This window comes from Limulus polyphemus, unplaced genomic scaffold (genome assembly GCF_000517525.1).
Source record: "Limulus polyphemus unplaced genomic scaffold, Limulus_polyphemus-2.1.2 Scaffold2460, whole genome shotgun sequence".
Taxonomy (NCBI): domain Eukaryota; kingdom Metazoa; phylum Arthropoda; class Merostomata; order Xiphosura; family Limulidae; genus Limulus; species Limulus polyphemus.
Genome location: NW_013668070.1, coordinates 625 through 26,568, shown reverse-complemented (window position 1 = coordinate 26,568; position 25,944 = coordinate 625). Strand labels below are relative to the sequence as shown.

The 25,944-nt window shown below is 31.0% G+C and overlaps 1 protein-coding gene across 2 annotated transcripts in view; it reads left to right on the top strand.

Annotated features, from left to right (window-relative positions):
• The window catches only part of LOC106467010 (nucleolar protein 11-like), a 44,815-nt gene extending 22,625 nt beyond the window's left edge, over positions 1-22,190 (top strand). Inside the window, exons 7-15 of one of the 2 annotated variants that reach the window (XM_022395101.1) lie at positions 3,019-3,104; positions 6,788-6,958; positions 8,465-8,547; positions 14,859-14,984; positions 15,476-15,553; positions 20,044-20,122; positions 20,467-20,550; positions 21,458-21,571; positions 22,006-22,190. In XM_022395101.1, coding sequence (XP_022250809.1) covers positions 3,019-3,104; positions 6,788-6,958; positions 8,465-8,547; positions 14,859-14,984; positions 15,476-15,553; positions 20,044-20,122; positions 20,467-20,550; positions 21,458-21,571; positions 22,006-22,125 — 941 coding nt within the window. In that variant the 3' untranslated portion in view covers positions 22,126-22,190. Of the gene's footprint in view, positions 1-3,018; positions 3,105-6,787; positions 6,959-8,464; positions 8,548-14,858; positions 14,985-15,457; positions 15,554-20,043; positions 20,123-20,466; positions 20,551-21,457; positions 21,572-22,005 lie in introns of both variants that reach the window. The other variant, XM_013927320.1, reaches the window with a different exon arrangement.
• The last annotated feature ends 3,754 nt before the right edge of the window (positions 22,191-25,944 follow it).

The window sequence follows — 25,944 nt, the reverse complement described above, 5'->3', positions numbered from 1 at the left end:
GGAGGTATCCATAACATACAAAACAAATGGTTTTAAAAAAAATGTTTGAAATAGACCTACTACAATAAGGATATTAAGAGCTGCTGGTAGACTTAAACGTAATTTTTCCATTATTGCATCTGCATGCTCATTGGAGTAAAAATGCACTGTTGCTTTGACTGAAACAGAAGTTTCCATTATTGCATCTGTACTGTTGTTCTAATATAAACAGAAGTTTTCCATTATTGTGCATGTATGCTCATTGGATCATATATGTACTATTGTTTTAACTCAAATAGAAGTTTTGAATTATAATATCTGCATGCACGTTGGTACATATACGTATTATTGTTTTAAAGGTGAGGTATCGAGAAACTGTCCAAATGTGTTGAATGTATGAAATAGTCTCAAACTGCAATTTTCAGGCTGTTCTTTTTATCTGTTATAGTAATCAAGTAGAAATTTATTTAATAGTAGTGATTTTGTGACATTTAGTTGAGCTGAGGATGAAGAGCAATTTAAAATTTATAAAAGTCTGTCAATTGTAAATTTCTATTGAACATCAAACCATCAAAATTTGGTAACACCACTTTCATCAAGTTTTAAGCTATTAACACACATTTCACATATCATTCCCTTGTTTTAAAGGAGAGCACTTCTTATTACATTTGGAGATTATACATACACTTGCTATTGTTTTGTTTTAAAATATAATTCAAATTTTATAATACTTGTGCTTGATTTAAAATGTATTAATGATATAATACTCTGCTGAAAATAATAAGAGATAATCAGGGTTTTTGATATTCTAGCTATGAACAGGCAAAACTACTGTTACTAAGTAATGCTGTTGGCAACCCAGAGTCTATTCAAAACATATGTCAGATCACCAGTAACATGATTTGATATGTAGATTTCTACTGTTGTAGCCTATGTTCACAAATGGTTATTTGCTACTACTGAACACCTTGCAACAGAATAAATTATCAGAAAATGTTTGTTAATAAGGCCTATAACCATCTTTGACACAAGTGCAAGTCATACAAGTGGCAAGCTTAAAATGAGTTAAACAATAAGTTTCTGAGGTAATATGGCTCACTCCTCCATTAGAAGTGTTTCTAGTTCACTGATGTTGCTTAAAGGTGAATCTTATCATGAATCATGATAGTGGTTCATAATAGGGATTGCAAGGAATTTCGCAAAACCCTAATAGAATGTTTGGGCAAAAAGCACCTTAAACAGTAAAGATTCAGTTCAAACAACACTTTAAAACCTTTACTGTTGACTACTAAGGCTGCACACATATAAAAAATCATACATGTTAGACTTACAAGGAAAAGAAAATCAGTACATTGGAGAACCATACCATTGTTCATTTGACATAAGGCCAACCTTTATGAAACCTGTTTCTGGCCCATTGCATGCTTATTTGCTTTTTAGTTGCTAACCTGAACTGTTGATTTATTTGGGGCATTGAAGCCCCCTCCCCCACTTTCTATGATCCCATTTTGTAAGTTAGTAGTATCTTGTGTAATTATCAACACTAATTTTTGGAAAACTGTATTAGTGGTCTGAAAGTGAGTCTACATTCTATTAACTATATTTTGTGAAACTTGTAGCTATTCTGCAATAACTTGTTGTTTTCAACATCATTGAAACATCCAGATGTCTTTTTGGGATCCTGGCATGTTTCACTATCGGTCGGATCTCTTTTACACACTGCTATTGTTGAAACTAATAACTGAGAACACATTGTGTTTTCTTCTCTTTTATATACAACTGAAATGAACTTATGAGTGACATTGATATTACATAACAATAACATTTGTGACTTATCATGGCCAGACTATAGAAAATTCTGATGGTCCTTTAATTATTTTAGCAGTTCAATAATTAAATTAATAAGTTGACATATAACCACCATCTCTGATAGTGTTTTATTTACACATCTTGTACTCCTAGAACTTCTGCACAAAACGGAATCTATTTCATTCATTACATGCTCTCTAAACCTATATAAAATAAACCTCTGACCTAAAAAACAGGAATCTTATTGTTTTCTCGCATGTCCTCTATGTAATGATTGAATTTCTACCTAAGCAAGAGGAATTTCGCATAATAGTTCTGCCCTAATGAGAAATCTTATTTTGTACTTTCTAAGCATGTCTGAGAAACACCTACATTTCAGAAATGTTTGTGCATGATGATTTTTATTTGGGTGTTCAGTGTTTTGAAAAAAATATGTAAGACTTTTCTGACTTTGGAATTGGCCTAATCAAGGACTCATACATGGTACTCTTTCCCTTTATAGTTTTTATATGTAAACTATAAAAAACATTTACCCATATACAATACCAACAAGTGTCTGTTACTAAGACCTGATAACGGATCAATGACAGATACTTTTTTATTTACCCTGCTTTTACTTCAAACTATTGGTCTTCATTTTACTTTCACTATAACTTTGCATATCAAAATCAAGCACAAGTATTATAAAATTTGCATATTTCTTTTATATGCTTTAATGGACTTCTTAAGAATTTTTCTAAGACCCGTTTTTATAACATACAAAAATATTCAGTTTTCTTCTCTATTATTTTATTTTTGTATGATATACTACAGTAGTTACAATATCATCAAAAGTAGTTTATATGAATTCAGAGTTCTATAAACAGGGTTTGTCATAAGTAAGATAAAACAATGGAAAAATTTGTAAGCTTTAATGTGTATTTATTTACAGCCATTATCAGAAGTTATATTATTAGAATTATAGTAATTTTAGCCATGTAAGGTGTTACAATTTATATATGTGTGAGCCATAACTTTGTAACACAACATCATTAAACCATTTTTAATAGTAGATAAAGTTATCTCATACATATCTGATTATCTGCATTTGATGGAAGTTTATTACTGTGCAGTTTTCAATAGCATAAAACTTCTAATTTTATCCAACACACTAATACTTATTTTTATAATTGTAGTGATTGTGTATTGAATGATAAAATACTAAGATTTAATTTCTTCTTTTTTTTACAGAGTTTGTTATAGAAATTTGGGACATAAATTTTTGTTTTCAGCATACTAGACTGTTTGTTTCATACCCAATGAGTTGTAAAGGACAGGTAATGTATTAAAATTCTGATATTTAGATTAATATATATTATTAAAAACTTTATATGCTTTGATTGCCATTGCTTAATGATGTAAATTTAAAGGCAAGTGTACCAGTAATATTAGTCGGTAATTTATACTTTCTAACATTCTTGTTACTGTACTGTTATAAAGTGTATTTCAAATGGAAAGAATTATTAGTAGTTAAGTGTTTATTTAAAATAATTATAGTTCTATTACTTAAATATTGATAATTACATAATTATGTATTTTAATAATGATAGTGTATTTAATACTTTTAAAAGTAATAAAACTTTGCTTTGTTAATGTTCACTGTAATAAGATACTAAACTAATTACAGTAGTAATTAATTATTTATTAAGTTACAAAGTAATTATTTTTACTTTTTCTTCAATATATACATATCCATTCAAGGTAACAGTACAGGATTTGTTAAACATGAATTGATTTAAAGCTTGTTGGATATTATGCACCAAATTGTTAATTGACCATAACCACAATTTGGTTTAACTTTTAAATAAAAACAAGCCAGTTGTGTTTGGATATGACATATCAACTTGTCTGTGAAGGCAGAAATTTAAGTTAGTCATTTTTGGTTCATTGTATGGGTCTTTCTTTTTCTCAACCATCTTCTCAGTTTTGTCTTTAGTCTTTTCCTTATCATTTTCTTTGCATGTGACATACTCTGTAAGGATTGAAATTTAATTTCGTTGTGTGCTTTATAGTGTGGGTCTTTTTCATTCCTCTGTGTTATCGTTCTGAAACATTTCCTCAGCCTTGTCTTTAATCTTTTACCCACCCTCTGTAAATTAAGTAATAAATATATTTTTATTGGTTTTTCTGTACTAGTAGTTTTATGAAAGGTGTAGTTACTATGAAGATTCTACTTTGGTACAAGAAACTTGATTTTTTTTTGACAGGATCTTTACTTTTCTTTACTTTTTTTTTTGTGACTACCAAACTTTCCATGGTTGGTAATCAGATTTAAAGATTTGTTTATTCATCCACAATAAATGTAGATTTTTCTAACAATTTAAATGTCTGATTCTATAAAAAACAAATCTACAACATTTGAAAGGATCCTAATCAATCAGAACATTGTACTGTGAGTTAACCTTGAAATAGTTTTTTAAATAATTTCTCAATTTTTCCCAAGGTTATTGAGATATTTGAACAAATCAACATTTTCAATGCCGAGTGGAGTATATTGGCTTGCCCATTTGTCTGTCCAATAGTTCTTATTTTAAGTTAAAGCCTTTAGGTATCTGTAGCTGGTATTTCTAATTGGGGAACATTCTGAAACCCATATAAGGGAAGAAAAAAAAACCAGAATTCAGAACACAGAAATTAAAACTTATGTTAATATTTGAATTGTAAACTACATTTTAACACTAAGTTTATTGACATACAATGATAATAAGGTTGTTTAATTAAATTTTAAATGTAACTATAAAGATTGCTTCTTTTTTTTTCAAATTACTATATATTTAAAAACAATAGAAATAGCTAAGATAAAAGGCTGAAAGAGAACAAAATATATTATTGATCAACAAATAAAATTTTGTTTATCATTGTCATTCCAGATTGTAATAAGTTAATTATGTTTCTCTTTTTGTTTCTGTTCCTTGAAAAAAAATACATATTTTTTTTGTTTACCTTTCCAGTCGAATCCCTAGTTTACATAGGTTTTGTCAAAGGAGAGAGGACCATCTCATATTTGTTTCTTTTGATTACCTTCACAGTTATGTTGTGACCTGTAGCTTTGTCCTGTAAACTGCCTACTTTATCTGAAATGTTGTAATGATTTCACTTTTGTTTCAGAGATGAAAATTGGCTGCCAGTTGTAAGATTTCTACCATTTTTATTGTCAAATTAGCCATCCACCCAATTCACTCAAATCCAATAAGAAAAATGCTGAGAGGGAGGGAGACAAAATATGTACCAGTAGGCTTGACTTGAGAATTCCTTTTGTGCATTGATGTTAATGCTAAACCAAAATTATATGCAAGGCTCCTATAAACTGTCCGATTGGCAGACAGCTAACTAATATTTTGAAAGCAATGGTATCTAGACAATTTGGGTTTGCACAAATTCCTTAAAGTGCAGCGGTAGATGATTGAAAAGGATTGTCACAGAGAAAGCCTTTAAATATTTTGCTACCTAAATGCCTTAATGGTGTGTGCTTTTTGGTTTACCTATTTCTTTAGAATTGCATAAAATAGATATTTTTTATTTCATTGGACATCATGTGTGAAGTCATGTATGGAGTCTAAGTTGAACATACATAGATATGATCAGGTGAAATCTGGAGGGGGACAGGTATGCAACAAGGCTATTAAAATTGTATTTCAGTAGTTTTTGCAACAGTAGCCCGTTTAAATGCTTTTCTGCACAAGTCGCTGTGTTATGTTCAAAGTTTAGTTAAACACCTTTACTATCAATATATGTGAATGAAATTATTATTATAATGTATGAATTAAAGTTTTATTTTATGCAAGTTGTTTAATTGAAAATAAACCTTTAAAAACTACTTAAAAATTCTCTACTTTGGCTCTCTGTTTCTTCAATAATACAATGGTAGTTGAATAGAGGTACGTCTAGACAATACATTGCTTACATAACCTTTTGACTCATTCATTTCAAAGTTCTCTGAATGAATACAGTTGAAACAAGTAATAAATTTTTTTCAACACCTGACAGGTGCCATGCCCACCTTCAACAGATTTGTTTGAGCTTTATAGTCTACATGTACATGCTACATACACGTGTATATTCATTAGAAAGATATCATTTTACACTATAATCTAACAACGGTTATTTTAAAATTGGTACACAGCTGTCATTACAGATTACATATAATTGACTCCAGTACTGTTGGCTGCTTGATCGACTATAGCACTTGCAGTTGTTTCTTACCTAAGTACATTAAAGTTAGAGATACAGTTTACGTTGTACTTAGGTCTTACTATTATATTTTATTTATGTATTAGTTATATTTTAAAATGCATAATTAAAAGGTTTAAACATTTTTAAAATATACATAATACTTTGCATCCATTCTCACGGTTTATGATATTACATACAATGCATATAAATGAAATAAATTATAGTTTATTGAAAAAAAAAGTGTATTATTAGATACAAATTGATTTTGGCCAAGAATATTGTTACTTAGTCTGATCTTTTGATGATTTGAATGTTCAAGCCCTAGGCCACCAATAAATTTTTCTCGCTTTATGGAAATGGTAACTATTGAAATTTACAAAATAAATGTGTTAATGAGTGTCAATCAAATTTAAACTGTTTATAAAAAAGAAGGTTCTGATTAACGTTAAAAAACATGTAAATTCAAATATGAAAGGACGTTTTTCTTTTCTTAACCTTGTCTCTCACCAAAAGTTTGGAAATTTCACAACATAAAAAATTATACAAAAACAAAATCTGTTATGTGCTTCTTTTCTTAACCTTGTCTCTCACCAAAAGTTTGGAAATTTCACAACATAAAAAATTATACAAAAACAAAATCTGTTATGTGCTTCATGCAAGTTGTGTAAGTATTTTCACTATTAGAAGGGAAAAATCAATCGATATCAGTTTCAGACCTCTGTTGGGAGAGAGTTAAGAAACATTTCTTAATATTCTTGTTCAAATAAGTTTTGTTTTTGTGTTGCAGATGACATTTTTTAATGGCAATTTTTATGTGCCATGTGAGCAAGGCGTGGTTTCTGTTCCTTACCTCAATCAGCCTGCTTCCTTAGCTCGAGCTGTGGGTCGGCTGCCCTCTCTTAGTACTTCAAGTTTTAGTTCTCATTCTGAAATGTTGCACTGGAAGAAAACAGGAGTGGTAAGTAAATGTAGTTTCAATGATTTCTTTTGTATTCCCAGTGTAATTTGTTTGTACTGTTATCATTCAAGGAGTGGTAAGAAAATGTAGTTGCAATGATTTCTTTTGTATTCCCAGTGTAATTTGTTTGTACTGTTATCATTCAAGGAGTGGTAAGAAAATGTAGTTGCAATGATTTCTTTTGTATTCCCAGTGTAATTTGTTTGTACTGTTATCATTCAAGGAGTGGTAAGAAAATGTAGTTGCAATGATTTCTTTTGTATTCCCAGTGTAATTTGTTTGTACTGTTATCATTCAAGGAGTGGTAAAAAAATGTAGTTGCAATGATTTCTTTTGTAGTCACAGTATAATTTGTTTGTACTGTTATCATTCCAGGAGTGGTAAAAAAATATAGTTGCAATGATTTCTTTTGTAGTCACAGTGTAAGTTGTTTGTACTGTTATCATTCCAGGAGTGGTAAAAAAATGTAGTTGCAATGATTTCTTTTGTAGTCACAGTGTAAGTTGTTTGTACTGTTATCATTCCAGGAGTGGTAAAAAAATGTAGTTGCAATGATTTCTTTTGTAGTCACAGTGTAATTTGTTTGTACTGTTATCATTCCAGGAGTGGTAAAAAAATGTAGTTGCAATGATTTCTTTTGTAGTCACAGTGTAATTTGTTTGTACTATTATCATTCCATTATATGAGGACCAATTGTTTTTCTGAATAACACTATAAGTATCTTCATTTTATCCTCAAGAAAATACTACAGTTTAGCCTGCTTTAAAAACACTTTAGGGGCTGCTATGTTATGTAGTAGCTATCTAAACAGTAAGGCACTAAGCTTTACATTAGTATATTTACATAACAAACATTTATTTTGTCTCACTCATAACTAAAATTTGAATAGAGTAACAGTCGTGCACATGATGTTAATGTGTTGTTATGCAAGACAGTTATGTTGTAATTGATCTGTGTGTGTTAATCATAAATTGTAGTTGTATAAATATGTCCATGTTCATATTGTACAGGCACAAAAAAGTAATCATTCCTAGTGAATTTTGAATGCTTACAGAATACAGGCCATAATTAATGAAAAGTATACTGAATTTCATTGTAAATGAGAAGTTTTCCTATTTTCAGACTGCCATTTGCTACTTTATAGACATGATGTCATTATTACATTGTTCATTATACATATGAAAATATGTTTCTTAGGGGTCCACAATTTCTGCTATAAATGTCCTCAACTGTACTGGGTTTTCTAAGTAAATATTATCCTGATGAGAAAATGAGACCTGAACTTGTAACAGACAGTAACTTTGTATTGCTTAAAGACATGAATTACGACAAATCTTTGCTTCATCTTAATATCTGCTGTAATGAGATGATTTTATCTTAGAGATAACAGAATGATTATATTTTAATCATAATGGATAATTATGTTTTAAATGTAATGGAATTATGTTTTATGTTAGATAATAAAATGGAATTTTTAAAACTGTTGATGTTTGCCTCTTTTGTTAGGTATCATTCCAGTATAAGAAAGACCAACAAAATGATGACATTTTAGAACAGTACTTTCACAGTGGAGGGAGGAGTGTTTCTCTGTAAGTCAATTATTTCTGTGCAATTGTTTAAGATATTATATGTGTCTTGATCTTTAAGGTATTAAGTAAAATAACATAAAAAAGCATGCAAAATTAACTTAACTGGTAATCTAAAACTGGAGATTGTCATTACAGTTTAACCTAGTTAATCCAAATACATTTGTAATGAAGTAAATATTGAAGGTTATTGAGACATCCAGTAAATCTGAAGACAATTGAGCACTATTAGCCCTCTGGATACAAGTAGTTAATAGAGCAAATATCATGACCTTTTTACAGAGATACATTCAAAATTTAATTAAACTACTTTATTTTCAATGTATGTCAACAAACTTGGCATCAAAGCATAGTTAATAAATCAAATTTTGATATAAGTTTTTATTCTCTTAATTTCATAAGAGAATATTTAAAGAAATTCTCAGTCTTCACTTTCTTTATTACATGACATTTGTATCATTCTATTATACATTTTATATAATCTTTCTACCTATTTGGGCTGTTGTTTCAATGCAAGTTATAAACTTATAGCTATTGCTTAGATATAATCTAACTTTATATCCTCTAATCATCTTTTACTTAGATATAAACCAGAAAGTTCAACCCACATGCCACTCCTATCACATACTGTCTTTCAAAAAAATGTCAATGAATATTAATGATGATTGTTACATTGTTTATAACCATTAGAAAATATTTTAATTTATTGATTTGCTTATAATGCTAGCTCATTCTCACAACAGCTCTTGTATTATTCGGCATACAGATTCAAAGTTCAGCTGGACCAGCTAATAGATTTATTTTAACACACTTATAGCTTAGTTAGAAAGCCATTTTTATTATAATAGTTATAGGACATTGTATGCTTTGTGTGTGTGTTATTATTTTGTGTTCCATACTGAATGTTTGAAATAAAATTCAGTAGAGTACTAATAACAACAACTCGCAAAAATTAGGGTTAACATTTTTGATGCTTTGTTAGAATTAGAAACATATTAGGTTAGGTAAGAAAATATATATATATATAAAAAAAATTTCTCAGCCTGTTATGTATATGTGCTGTACATGCAGTACTTAATTCAATAATTTGTTTTACTGTTACTTGAGTTATTTGCTTGTCAGCTGTTTAGAGCTTTGTTACACATGTTTAGTACTTAGACATGGTTCAAAGACTAATAAAACAATAAAATTAAATACAAATAGAGGTAAACTAGTATATGCCTGAGGCTGTTTAGGATAAATAACTAATTTTCAGTTGCAACCTGCAGCCATTCTAAAAAGGTAATTTAGACTTATTTCATATTTTTTTGGTGGTTAAAAAGGTTGGTGAGATGGACCAAGTTCATGTAGTGTAATGGTAGAGAAAATAATATGTAGAATATAAAGGTGTACTCAAAAAATACTTTCAATATTCGTTTAGAAGGTTCTAGAGGCTATACTAATGAAATTTGAAAAGTGTAAGATTACAAATAGTAATTTTAATCTTAACACGAAAGCACTTAGATTAGTCAGGAGCTGAGTCAGACTATGCCTCCATAAATTTACAGACAAATCATTAGTAAAAATAATTAAAAGAATCTGATTTTTTTGTGCACAGAAGTCTTGTAATATTTACTAAAAGCTTGTCAAAATTAGTGAACATACACTTACTACATTAAAAGTTATAGTATTTATATTTTCATGGTTACATTATGGTTAAAAGGTTGGTCAATATGACTAAGCCCGTGTACAAAGTAGTAATGATGGGCACACAACTAGTAAAAAAAAGAAAACTTTACGTGCAATAAAATTAGCAGTTTATTATTTTATATGTCATCAATAATTACACGAATTACATAAATGAAGTGGCATATTATGTCTTTATCATCACATAAATCATAATTTTATTCAAACTAATGATTTATTTACATGATACAAAATACATAGTATTGCTTGCATGTATAAATAAAAATTGCATGTTAATGATGCTAATATTTCTATGCATCTTCATTTTGGATCACTGTGAGTTGACATGACTGTAGCATAAATCACTCTGATGACCTCTTGATATGTGTTATTGATTATATGTAAATCACTATTGTTAAGGTCATTCTCAGAATAATGTTGCAAAGTGGTACTTACTTTAAGTGAAGGTTGGTCTCAGAAGTACTGTTGTAAATCAGTATTCATTGATATTGCAGATGTTTTGTGGCCAGTAATTATTACCATGTTTCTTTTTCTTATCAACCCTACTTGACTCTTGAGGATTCATGTATGGATTACTGAATTATGTATCCATAGGAAATGTGTGTTTGTGGTAAGAAATATCCATTTGGATTGGGATGGAACTGTACAGATTATTGACTAAATTTCCCATTGTCAAGATTTAACTATATGAAAAATCATCCAGATTGTCCATGTACAGACTAACAAGGGTACACTGTATTTATTGAGTGTTAATAGTGAAAAATGTAAGAAGATTATTAATTTATAATGTTCATTTGTATAAAACATACTCTGTGAGTCAGTTCACGGCTTATATCTCTTTAATTCTATTATGAACGGTGTATTCTTTTCAGGTGTTGAGTGTACACTGTTGTATAAAATTTCAAAATATAAGTAAAAAATGTAATTCTAATTCCGTTTCAACAGCTTTTTACAGATATTTTACAGCTATTTACAAATATTTTGATGTTGATATTTTAGCATTAAATAACAAATAAGTTCACTTCATAAAGAAAAATTGAAATATTCCACCTTTAATTTCTTTTTTGTAACTCTGAGGACACATTTATCAGTTTTTTTTCATTATCTAAAAACAAAATGCACATCCCAAAATGTAGGTTTATATTTGAGAAGAATCTATCATCTCTTGAAAATATAATGATACATTTTTTCTTTTTCTAGTCATTTTTCTTTCATGTCCGTGGTTTTGTTACTACAGCTCTTTGTTGCAACCCTGTTATGATATCATACTGTATGGTCTGAACAATTACTTATGAAGCTGAAAATAGCTAGAGCCAATGGATGAAAGTTATTGCATGGAAGAGTATTTGTTGACATATTAGCTACCAGGAGCTCCTTTATAAGTGAATGAAAGACCCTAATGTGAAGTTTAGAAAACTTAGAAACAAACCACAGATCTGAAAATTCTTTTATAGTTTCTTTTGACATTATTTTTGTTCTTAATCCTTTTTTTTGTTGTTAAATTATATCCGAAAGCTACAGAAATATTCTTCTAGGTCAAGGCATGATATAACATTAATTAGGTTTAACAAGTACAGTATTAGTGGCAAACTGTTCTGATGTCCTTTTTTTTATTGAATATATCAAGATTATTGTATTTAACAATTTCCTGAAAGCAAACTACATTTATCAGGTAGTAATTGATCTTAACGTAGGTATATTGTTGGCAGAAAACACACAAAACGATGCCTGACAATGGTTACAATGATGTCATTTTGAAAGGTGAGGTCTTTGGTCACTGATTACTTTTTTTTCTTTTTTTTGTCACATTTTGTATGCTGTATAACCAAAAAGTGGTAAGTTCTTTGCTTTGGAAAAATGTAAACATAAAAAAACTGACTGTCAAATTGTATGTCTGGGCCAGATTCTTTACAGTAGGTGTCTGTGATTTGTTGGTGATAAATTTCAACATCAAACAAACAGCACACAATCCACTTATTTTAAAATAATATATTAAAATAAGTCAAATGTATATACAAATGTTTGTTACACTGTTGGTTATCACATTTATATCTATAGCTTTAAATAATTCTCTTTTTCATCAAAGTTCACACAGGCTGGTTCAGTTACTTTAGAACACAATTAGCAAGACAAATTATTTATACTCTACTCTATTATTACAATACAGTCTATGATAATTTCACTTTAGAAATCATCGCTATACACCCTTTATGGACAAATTCATAATCACACAATTTAGATCTATTTTTCAAACTAAATTTTCGATGCATATTTATACCCCACTAGAGGCCTAGAATATTTCACACACTATGAGATATTATTATGCAATAATACTTAATTAAAACAATGAGAAAGACTAAGAAGGTTCTTGTAACATGATACAGAAATATAACAATTGACCTACACAACATATGATTCTTAAACAGTTATGTAAACAAGCTTGCAATAAACTATCACTTCTAAAAATAACTAAATTTAACACTTGAGCTATATAACTATCTAAATTACAAAGACTATTTTCAGTTCATGCACAAAGTCTACTCGTACAGTCTACACCAACATTTGCAGTCCCTTTGATGGCCTCAATGTGGAAATGATAATTTTAGAGGTACAACGCCTACCTCGTGATTCTCACACTGTCAATTTTGCACCTCTGGATGTATGCAAGGGATTGATGGTCCATCTGAATAATGAATTCCTACCCGTAGCAGTAGTTCAGGAATTTCAAGATGGCAAATATGAGGGCCAGACACTCTTGTTGGACCACAGAGTAGGTCTTCTCACTACTCAACAGCTTTTTACTGATGTATCTTACAGGAAACAGTCCGTCTACATGGTGTTTCAGAAGTAATGCTCCAATTCCAAGGTCTGATGCATTGACCTGAAAGATGAATGGTTTGTTAAAGTCTGGAATTCTAAGGATTGGCAAACTTCCTAATATGTTCTTCAACTTCTGGAATGCCATTTGATGTATTTGTTCCCACTTCACCTTGTTTGGTTGGCCTTTATTGGTTAGGTCAGTCACTGGTGCAGTGACTTCAGCATAGTTTCGAATGAACTTCCTATAGAAATCTGCTGACCCCTGGAAGGTCTGACTTGCTGTTTGGTCATTAAGCTGGTGCATCTGGTACGCGAGTTAGTTTCTTCTCTTCCATGGCTATCTGTCTGTTGCCCACCTTTTGTCCAACAAAGTCCAGCACAGAATAACCAATGTAGCACTTAGGTGGTCTGATGGTCAGACCTGCTACCCTCACTTACCTGAACAGCTCTCCGAGTTTCTTCAAGTGGTCTTCCCATCTGGCTGTGTGGGTAAGAATGTTGTCCACGTTATGCTTGATGTTGGTGGTTTTATGCAAGATCTTCCTCATCATGCAGTTGAATGTCCCTGCTGAGATGACTAACCAAAATAGCATCCTCTTGAACTGGTAGCACCTGTCTTGTGTCACAAAGGCTGTCTTCTCCTTAGATTCTTTCTTCATCAGGATCTGCCAGTAACCTTTACTGAGGTCAATCTTGGTAAAGAACTTGGCCCTGTCTAGTTTCGCCACGATAGCCTCTGGATTGCCTACAGGTTTGGAGTTGAATTTCATCACGAGGTTCAGCTTCCAGAAATCTGTGCAGAAGCAATTTGAGCCATCCCTCTTCTTCACAGTTACCACTGTGAACAGTAGGCTGAATTCAAAGGCTCAATGATTCCAGCATCTAACATTACCTTGACTTCTTGCTTGCTCAGGTCTCTCATTACATAGGGCATCTGATAGGGCTTCTCCTTGACTGGATCCCTGGTCGTGGTCTCGATCTTGTGTGGTATATCTGTGAAGACATCTGTGTACTGGCACAGTAGATCTTGTAATTCTTTTGTTCTGCTTGCCAGTCAGTTCTTCATTGATGTTGACATCTTTGTATGTCTCTTCTCCACCCAGCAGTCTTAGGTCTACCAGGTCTTCATCTTCTAGGACAAAGTCACCATCTTCTGGTTATGCATTTATGACAGTCACACTTGCTATGTCCATCTGTGCCTCAGTAGCTGCACCTGTTAGGTTTTCTTCCCTCTCAAAGTACCTCTTCAACAGATTGGTATGGTAGATCTTGGTCTTCCCATCCACTTTCACCTTATAGCCCATTCTGTTGACCAATTCCTGCACTTCAAAAGGTCCTTTCCACTGCAGGGTGAGTTTGTTGTTGCTTGTGATTAGCAGAACCAAGTCCTTCTGTCTGACCTTGAAATGTTGATCCTTGGCCTTGTCATAGAAATGCTTCTGACTGTCTTCAGCTGCATACAAGCTTTCTTGAGTTGACAGGTCTCCTCCAGTCAGTTTCTGAGGTCTAACACATACTAACAATGTGTTCCTTACTTATGACTCTTCTCCTCCTGTCCTTGTATTGTTCTTCCATATAGCTACATCAAAGGTGAAAATCCTGTACTTGCTTGTGGGATTTCTTGGTAAACAAACAGTCTTTAAGACTCTGTTGACTTTCTCACAAAGTCCATTACATCTGGAGTTGTATGGGGTAGTAAAGAGTTGCCTAGTGCTGATAAAGTTAATGTTTTATCTTTGAAAATATTCATGTAATACATCAATATATGTTCTTCTGTACCTATCACAATGTTTTTTTGTATTAACCAGGTTATATCAAGATCTATTTAAAAAGATTTGTGAGAAATTGGATTTCGCAGCATTGTCCAAGTTGCTGAAGCAAGTCTCTGACATTCCAGAGAAAGTGTTAGTAGACATCTTAAACTATTTGCTCAGGTAAGGTTATGTATGTGAAATTGACTTTCATTTCATAGTATACTTTAAGGTTTGTTAGGTTTAGAGTTTTAAAGCAGACATTTGATTTGTTGATTTTATTTTGATATACAAGAGAAAGAACTGTTTCTTCTAATTGTTAATAATGCAGCTTTCTTAATGGATATAAATATGAGTATAATCTGGTGGTTGAGTTTACTGCCAGATTCCCTACTTGATAACTCTGTATAAATCTTGCTTTAAGGTATCATGAATCAAGCTATCTTAAGAACGAGTCTTTGGAAAATGTGTTATTGCCACAGTACTAAATATTATAACATAGAAATATTCCCAGGATAATTTTTAATTTTCTGATTATATATATGATTAGTTTTATTTTTCTAATCCTGCTTTTATTGATTGTATGAAAAGCATACTTTAGTAAAACAATTCATCATAGTTTTAAGGAATATAATATTACTACATAATCCTTTCAGTGCTGGAGAAGAAGTGTTTGCTGGAGAAGAAATTTTTGCTGGGAATGATGAGAAGAGTACAGACTGTCCACTAAATGATTCAAGATCTTCTCTAATGTATCCTTTAATAACACTTAACCCTAGAATGTGGTCTGTTTTCCACCTGCTTTTAAAACACATTTCTCTAAACTGTTTGCTTTTTGGTTCATGACTTTGCTAGTTATATGATGTCTATTAAAATTTAAGTCACAAAAAACATTAAAGAAAAACATCATCAACAGTACAATTAATCCCACTTACTACTTTTGGGGGTTCCCAATGTGTTTCACATAAAAACAAGTGATTTCACCCAATTTTTGTGTCGGTTCTTTATACTGAGTGCTGTAATAAGCTATAACATAAAATTACCCAAATGATGCAATATATATGGAGCATACCAGTACAGGAGCTTGCACCTCTGTTCAGACATGCTCACGTTATATTAAAGTAACTTAAATATAATAGATAAGGTTTAACAGCTAATGTGCAAAATTACTACAAATCTTCTTTTATGAGTATATTAATGTGTATTGTAATTTATTTTTATCATTTTGAGACTGTGACCTACTGAATGAAAAACTTTTGTTATTGAAAAGACTCAAGTTGTTCAAAGCCACTGATCCCTTGGTTGTAAGGTCACAATATAATTTCCAAAGTTTATGGAAGCTTTATATATGTTAGAAAGTCATAGTTTTTAACTTTATATGAAGGTATTAAAAAAATTAAAACTAATCATTACATGAAGTATTTATTAATGCAGGAGTAAAAGCTAATGATAGCATGATATATTGATGAAGTTGTCAGTTTCAAACAACGATGTCCATGATTCCACAATGTATGACTGAAAGTACCAGAGTAAAACATCAAAGCTCATGATTGCATGTTGTACGTGTGAAAGTAGTATAGTGACAGAATGAAAAAGTAAAACTCGTAATTACATTATATAATTTGAAAGGTATCAGAGTAAAATAACACAGCACATGGTTATGTGATGTATATATAAAAGTAGCAAAGTAAAATAATAAAGCACATGATTGCATAACATATGTAAGAAAGTGCCACAGCTCATAATTGCAAAAATGCAGTATGTATAAAAAAAACGATATCAAAAGAATGAGAACTCATGATTGGATGATGTATGTATGAAACTTCCATTGTCCATAAATCTATGAATCATAAATATGTGAGAAAAAAAGTTCCTAAATGTCATATGTGAAAAAGGAAGTTTTAAAATGAAAGAAATCTTCTTAATACAAGTGTGCATCAAAGTTTATAAAACATTTGTGAAATTTATTTTCGATTATGTTGAAATTGCCATGCAAGTTATTTGCTAATCAATCATTGTTAAAGTTTTTCACCTGTAAAAGAAATATATTAACTTACCTGTGGTAAAAAAAGCCCATATTGTGAATGTGTGTCACCTGCTGTTTTGAATAAGAGCATCTCGGCTGAATGGTCTAAACAAATTAACAGTTTCCAAAATGAAATGAGTTATAGGATTGTTTAGTCAACAGGAATTATGAATTCATACATATCTTAACCTGGTTGTTTTTGTTTCTCACAGATTAATTTTGAAGATGTATTTTAGTTTTATTTTCATAATTTTCTAAAGTACAGTTTGTACATTTGTATATAAGATTATTTATAAAATTAATGTATCTAAAATCATTAAAAAACAACATCACATATGTTGTAGAAAAAATCTAGAATTTTTTTATAACTTTGTCAATTTAGTTTTCCCATTTAATAAAGAAAATATATATTTGTTTGTGTACTAATGTGTGTAATGTATAGTAATATGAACCTCCCAAGTGTGCAAAGTGTATTCCTATAGAAATTTATTTCAAAGCTTTGCCAATAAATATCATAAATATTTGATAACTTAAATAATTTGAAGGTAGATATCTAGAAGTTTTTCTTCCCAGAGTTTTGAACACAGAAGGTTGTAGTCTTAGAATTTAGTTTTCTTTTGTACTCCAGATCCTAAAAGTTTGATACATGGATATATTTTTATTGGAAGGTTATGGAATGTTTTATGAAATCATGATTATAAGCAATTTCAATCTAATACATTTTATTTCTTCATATAATGCATCTTAATTTAAGGTAATGTAATATGCCAATAATATTAAATGAATTTTAAAAAAAGTCTTGGAAAAACCCAAAATTTGTTAAGGTAAAGGCATTGAATTAGTTGGTGTCTTAATTGTATGAAACTCTGCTTTCCACAGTAGTCTTTTTAATTTGTAATTGATAATGTACGTAAGGCAACAAAGAACTTCACATTTATTTGTGTTAATTTTTATCTTAAAGTTTTAAGTATTATAATGATTTTTTTTTGTGGAGAGTCAAACAACAAATATGAATTGTGAAGAATACCAAAGTATTAGAAATCCTAAAAAATCTGTTCTCTGACATAGATACTACAGTACACTTCTTGACTTTATAAACTAATCCACCTCCTGTAATAGTAACTTATTACATACACAAAGATAGTACAGTTTCATAACAATAAAAGATGCAAGTCTTACATGATGTTTCAGTACACAAAATCTTTCATAGAGACCTTGATACACTTGTAGATTCACTTGAAGTTATGTGTTGTTGCATTTTGTGTGGAGTTTCAGTCAGTATCAGTACAACTGTAAGTGACCATATATTAGGGAATGGTAGTCTGCTTTGAAATTACCTGATTAGTTCATGTAGTAACATGTGGATGTAACAGCAGTAATAAAAATTGTTAGCAAATACATTTTATTTCTCAAGAAATGTTTTTTTAACATCTTATAACTATGAGCTGTATTATTTTACAAAAGTAAACCATTAAAAATCCAGATGAGTTGCAGATTTAGTGCAAATATAGCAAGCTTCATCTACATTTCTAACACACAAATTATTTTTAACTTTCAAAATGCTAACTGAAGTGGCTGAAACTTTGAATATGGTGATTTCCAGGTATCTTTATTGTATCAATCTTTTAGTATTTCACCTTTATCAGAATGTCTACTGTTATAAGTAACACATCACAGAGTTCCTCTTTAGTAGGGAACAGACAGGATTAAAAGAAGAATCTTGCAAACAAAGTGCATGCAGTGCATATTGCATTACTAGCTTAGGAAGTTCTACTTTGAAACTAGTTAACAATGTAGAAAATGATTTGCTTGAACTCGTTTCTTTTTGTTGTTTTTTAAACACTGCTGTAGTTATGATATCAGTGTTTGGTGGTGGATCTTGTTTTGCCAGCTAATGTTACAAAAAGGCATTATGTTTTTTTGTATTGCTTTTATGTATTCCAAGATTTTAAAGTGTAGTTGATCATTCTAAAGAAATGACCTTGTATACAAAGCTATGTTGTTAATGGTAGTAATTATACAAATGTTTTGAGGTAACTTTTTCACTATAAGACTTTGTTTTTTCTAGAACACTTAGTGGTAGATGAAAAGGCAGAACAGACTGCTTAACTTTTTTTAGATTGTTACCTGAGTTTAGAAGGAGTTTGATGAAAAAAGCTGAATTTTTTTAATGTTTTTTTTGTGCCAATAAAAAACATATTTCTACACCACTGAATGTAAAGCCCTTATTTCCTAGTATGATAAAATTAGTTTGGATCCTGACTTTTGGGTTATATATATGCATACAACTGAGTATTTGGTGTTATTTAAAAGTTTTCTGCTTTATAACACTCACAAGACACCATTGAACTGTCCTTTGGCACACTAATGACTGCTATGAACCTTTACACTTCAGTACACAAAAAATATGCATCTCATCCATGATTTTTAATTATAACTCATGTCACTCAACTACCATAAAATAATAGATAAACTAGTTTATACTGATTCAGTTTTAATATTAAGAACAATGAATTTTGAGCCACATAAATCCTTATGTCATTTTTACTGACAAACCAGTTCAGAGTTAACATTTTCAGTAAATACAACAGAAATACAGGTAGCTTTTCTAAATGCCAGCAACAATATTAAACATACAGTCATTCTTTCTATGTTTTCATCTATGATTTGAAAGTGTTAAACTTCATTTACCTTCCTCGTTAGAAGATATTATTGGTCAAGTGAGGAAGGCTATTTATCCAATCTCCAAGTTTGTGGGAAAAAAAAAATTATCTGTACATCTTTGGCACCTTTTGGAGTATTCATTTCTATTTTTTCTTTGTCCTGTCAAATCCTACTTGTCCTTTTGATATATGTTGTAGTATTTTTGGTTGTTGAGAATTGGTCTTTTTAGATTGGACTCTGTAAATAACTGAAAATTCACTGTCACTCCAAATTACTATGTTTTCAGAGATGTTGATTATGCTGTGTTTGTGCTTATGAAATATTTTGTTGATCAGATATAACGTTTGCAGTATTGTTTTTTACTATATACAAATGCATTTATGTATTTTTGAAATATTTTAATGTAGCAAATAACATTTATTATACATTAAGCCTTGTAAGATTTGAAAATGATTTTTTCTACATTTGAAATTATGAAATAAATAAGTTTAGGTATGTTATCTTGTGTGTCTATGTATGAAAAATAGAATTTTACCTCAATGTCTACCACAGAGATTTAGTCCTCTGTTACCCTTACAATGAGGCTTTCATTTTACCATATCTCAAAGTACTGCATCTCAATCAGATTATGGTGAGTTTACTAAAATTTGTTGTATTTCTTAAATTGATTGCATTATCTTGCATTACGATACAGCTAGATACAACCACTGTTTACTGAAAAAATATGAATTATATAACCTGAGTGTCAAGTTATATTTGTTCACTTTGTAAAGCAAGTTATTTAGCACTGGAAAGTCCCTGAAGTATATGTAACTGTAAGTTGATGATGTGCTCAGAAATTAAGTATATTTTAAGTGTATAATTTTCATTTTTTCTTTTTAATTATATTACTTGTTCATAATTGTGTTGTTTTCTCCTTAACTGAAGACTTCAGTTGCTGAGCTGTCTCTAATCTGTTTTAATTTCTTGTTTTAGTTGTTGATTCGGTATCTTCATTATCTCTTGAAAGTTGCTCCATACCTAGAGACGTCAGATAGAAGTGAAGTCACTGTAACTAAGGTAGGAACTGTACTGTATCTAAAGACACTTTAGAGTACTACATTTACTGTAACTAAAAAAAGAATGTGCCTATAGCCAGAGAGACATACAGCTGTGAGAAATTTGACATTTTATGTAAGCATAACATAGGTATACTTCTAATGTAACATACTTGTGTAATAAATCACTGACTGTCCCATAAACATACATTATTATTCCTGTTAGGTATCTGTGAAATTCTTGCATTATATGGGTGCTTCTATCTCATCTGTCATGAGCAGTAGCATCACACAAATTAAAAATGTCATGGGTCTTCCACAAAATGGGTGGTTTCCAACTGCCTGTAGCTAATATAGTCAAGAACAAATTAATCTGCACCTAAAGATATCAGAATTAATTACAATTATTGTAACCAAGGTTACAGCTTGTACATGTAATCATTACTATAGTTCAAATATTGTGATCAATGTAATAGTAACTAGTCTTTCATTAAGGGGATGAGAACTCCAGTTATCTTTGTCTATGGTAACAATGTTCCTAAATCTATATTCATTATATCCAAGTTGTTGCTGTAAACTACTATCAAAGATTGGACATTAGAAAGTTTTAAAATAATATAAGTTGTCTTAGAGATTATTGACTTCTAGAGTTAAGAAAAGCCATTTAATATTTACTGAGAAAAATTTATCCTTCTACGTCATAATTATGGAATGTATTTATGCCTTTGGACTTCTTTGAGTTGCACTCCTACGTTTCCTGATATCTTTTTTACTGAATTTGATATAAAATACATTTTCAAATTCTTTAATAGCCTAATAACTGTTGAAGTCTTTTCGTTTTCCTGAAGTAATTAGTGTGTGAAACTAGTTAATAAAGGAGTGATTTTATTTGAAAGTTGGTGGTATTTCTTTTTTTGGATTGAATATAGGCTGCAGCGTGGATGGTAATGATTTTTACAGCCAAGTTTGAAGAGATACTGGTTTGTAGTGATGAGTCATCAAAACAGTTAATTAGAAGCTTGATAGATACCACAAAGGAACTGGTTAGTTTCTGGATTTTATATCTTTGTAATGCTAGATAATGATTTGAAATATGGAACATTGATTCAAGAAATAAATTATTTACATGGAAGTTAAAGTAGTATGAATCATTCAATTATATGCCGTCAGTTTTATTCGTAATGAAAAGAAGACCATCTAAACTCAAAATTTAACTTTAAGAGCCTTTCAGGAGGAATGTTTAATATTTTTGTTGTAACATTTTACAAATATTTATGAAATATGCATTTTTAAACCCACCTCTTGAGAAATGAAAATTAAGTTTGGGGTTTTAAATTAAAGGAAATTCTTGTAAGGTGAACCAAACGTGTAAAATCCTGATTTTGAACAGAAACTTTTATATATACATATGTGTGTGTGTATGTGTATTTTTACTTTCATGTTTATCGTTATTTTTCTGCTCTTCATCCAATCGTAGCAGAAATCATGTAAAGACACTTTGATGATGGGACTTATCACAGCATTGAAAAAAAGACTGGAAATGCCAAAGGGAAAAAAGGCTTCCAGCCTTTACTGTATAGAAGTTTTATGTATATGAATTGTCTGTCATCTCTGTCTTGTTGTATATTCATCAGTTTAATAAAAAATATTTCAGTTTTTCAAGTTTTTGTGCACTCTTATTGTTTTAAAAATACTTTAAATCTGATGTTTGGAATTTTAATAAATGAAAATTATTTTATAAAACATCAAAATATTTACTGTTTAGATAGATATATATATGAGTGAAAATAATCAAATGAGTCACTTTTTTCTCCTTAAATTTGATACAATATGCAAATGTATACTTTATGTAAACACGTTTTCTAATTCTTCTATGAAAGTATTGTTGTGAAGATAAGTGCAGAATAATTGACAATTCTGTTTTCTATTATTTATTTTTATATCAGTGAAAATGAATGACAAATTATAGTAGTATTTATGCATTTTACAAGAAAAATTAAACTTTGGTTAAATTGACCATGAATGAGAATCCTTATTCATTAAGTAACATGATTATAACTATTTAAACACAGTAGGAATGTCATCAGTTAAAGATTGCATGAATGAATGGGAAATTATTTGTAAACATTGTGTGCGGATAAATCTATAGCTGACTTAGTGTGAACTCAGAATTATGAATATATACTGCATGAAATATAAACAGTAGTTGAAAATAGTGTGAATGTGAAACTGAAGTTCAACATAGCAGTACTAATGTAATACATTAGCAAATACAGTATGAATGTGAACTACAGTTAAGTATAGACTGAAAGAAAAACCATTGTCAAACATAGCATGATTGTGACATGAATAGGAAACTAGCAAGTTAAAATGCATAAGATTACATTTTAATCTAGCATGAATAATAATTAATTAAATAGCACACATGTAAAAATTGGGTTAAAAACAAGATGAATGTGAAAGTATAGTTAAACAAAGTAAAAAAAATGTAGATACATGTGATAAAGTGAGCTTCAATTAAACATATGAATGGAAAGCGATACAGAGTGGATCAGAAACCCATTAACTGGAAAACATGGAGACTTGTAGGAAAATAATTGTTAGTGATATGGAAGGATATATGTGTCAACCCTTAGATAATCTTGTCACCAAACATGCTCACACTTTAAACTGCAGGAGTGTTATAATGTGACAGTCATACCCACTATTCCTTGGTAAAGAGCAGTGCAAAAGTTGGTGGTGGATGGTGTTGATTAGCTACTTTCTTTATGGTCTATCACTTCAAAATTTGGGACAGGCAGCAGCCCTCGAGTAACTTTGCTCAAAATTCTATAAATAAACAAACCTTAAGACAATATCATTGTGGTCATTAAAGGTCAATTCCCTCAGAAATTTTATCAGTAAACAAGTAAAACACTAAACCAGAAATTACCAAAACTGCTCCTCAGGAATAACAGTTATAGGTATAAGTACATAAAGTTGTATCACAGAAGATCAAAATCTAACTATAGCAATGGTTGTTATACAAACCCAGGTCTGAGGTGCAGATCATAATTTTGTTTTAGTAGATCATTGCACCTTTGAAGAGTCCAAGTAGTAAGAAGTATATTTTAAAAGCCCCCTACATAAAATGCACACAAGCATTATACTCCAGCTTTTCACAAATAATCTTGATGGTAGTTCAATATCCAGCTAAAGAATAGTTTAACATGGTCTTACTGTGTCATCAGAATGCTCAAACTACTGCCAAAATGTAAGCTGAAACTCCAAACACTTCAAACTAACTAGCTTGGGTGCTACAAGATGCTGCTTTGAGTCACCAATGACTAAAGGAAGTGGTGAGGTGTGTGATAAAGTTTGTTGCAAAGAGTTACAATGCCACCAGATAGTGCAACCAGTATCTTGCCATGATCCTGGGCAGCAAGAAATACTGATGAAGCTTTAAACTTGCATTTGGAGGAGGAACTCGATACAGCTCTCCAAGCTACTAAAGGGGGATGAAGACATAGTCCAAATGTTGAAAGTCTCTTAACTGCACAAGTTTGCATTATCATTTAATTATGGTAGTGATGTAAAACAAGTGAACTCACTCCATCTCTTCATATATTTCAACCAGTTTGTTTCATGGAATAGGTAGTACAATGTCTGATGCTTAGTATACAGAGGGTACTCTACACTCGAGATCATTTCAATTTCTGAGACAGTTTTCAATGAGTTGTGCCACCAATTGGACTCTGTTGAGGATCCACAGAACTGAGTTCAAAGCCCAAAAGTTGGGGGTACCATGAAAATCATCACCTCAGAAGATGATCTGAAGAAATTGCATGGAAAGGCATTCCCAAGAGATTTTTCCTGGTGATTTCAACAAGATATTTGTTTACAAGTTAACTGAGATCTCAAAACAGTGGACTGCACACACGCATGTTGAGAAAGAAGTAATACTGCCAAAGGTGTTCTCTATGGTACTACTTAGAGTCTAATGCATTGCCACTGTTTGCTGCAGCAGGGGCATAGTGTCAGTAATGCAAGTGTACCATAACTGTATGGTGTACACTACAAATATTTTTGTTACTGTTATATTCTTGAATGCTATTTTATCATATTTCCATTCATATATCAACCCATTGCAATTACAGAATTTCTCTTTATGTTATTATCACTCATGCACGCATTTCTTGAAATCATTATTGGCCAAGGTACTAGTCTATCTACAATTTTGGCCAATAGGAAAACGTCTTACCACTCCTAAACATTGTTTCTATGGCAGTAACTGGGTAAGCAGTTAATGCAAGTTGCGCGATAGGAAGGAGTTTCTATAATTCATCTAATTTGTTGTCAAAAAGTGAAGTTGTATTATATACAATCTATATAAATAATACGCTTGCGTTTATCTGTCTGGAACTTTTCTCACAAATTTCTTGATCAAACGCTGCAAAATCTCATATTGTTAGAAAGGTCTTTGTCTGAGGAGTCGGGATTGCATATTGGCTTTTCAGTTTAGAATCGCCTTACCTATTTTTTGCTTGGTCAAACCTTTCAATGCACTGAGTATGGTACACGATGTAACATTGTTGTTGTCATCACGTGACGACTGGCTTCGATTTCAACTAGTTTTTTTATTTGAAATATATGTCACACAAACAACACTTATCCCGCGTGTGATTTCTTAAAAAAAAAGAAAAGAACATCACGCCAGATACAATTTCTATGGGCTTTGTCGACTTATTTATGTCTAACATACTGTTGCGTCAGCGAGGTCACGTGACTAGTGTCACGCCACTTCTCTCGAACCTTCGTGAATGCCCTAGCATTTACTAGATATATGTTTTTCTGGTATATAAATAAGACGCCATCAACGTGACGGGACAATGTGTGTAGGTAGTGAGTAATTGATCTGCAGTCAGAGAGTATTGTTGAAGTTCGTTATAGCGTTTGTTTTAGCGCGAATGTTGAAATCAAGTGTATCGTAAAGTTATATTCAGAAAGAATAAACCAGTTTTATTAAGTAAGGACTTGTGTCGCTAAAGTTTCGTCGGAACGAAGTTACGGAAAGTTAATTAACAAACGGAGACATAACAAATTGGTGTCAGGAGTGGGATGAAAAAAAAATGGAAACGAGAGGCGGAAAATCAAACTACAGCTTAGCAGACTTGATGGCAGCAATACAAGAGCAACAAAAGAAACAACAAGAGAGACAACAGCAGCTGCAAGAAAACCTGCAACAGTGGCAGCTCGAACAACAAAATAAACAAGAAGAGAGATTACGGCAGTTGTTAGAGGAAAAAGAAAAGAAACAAGAAGAACGAGAAATTAAACAAGAAGAGAGATTACAGCAGTTGTTAGAGGAAAAAGAAAAGAAACAAGAAGAACGAGAAATTAAACAAGAAGAGAGATTACAGCAGTTGTTAGAGGAAAA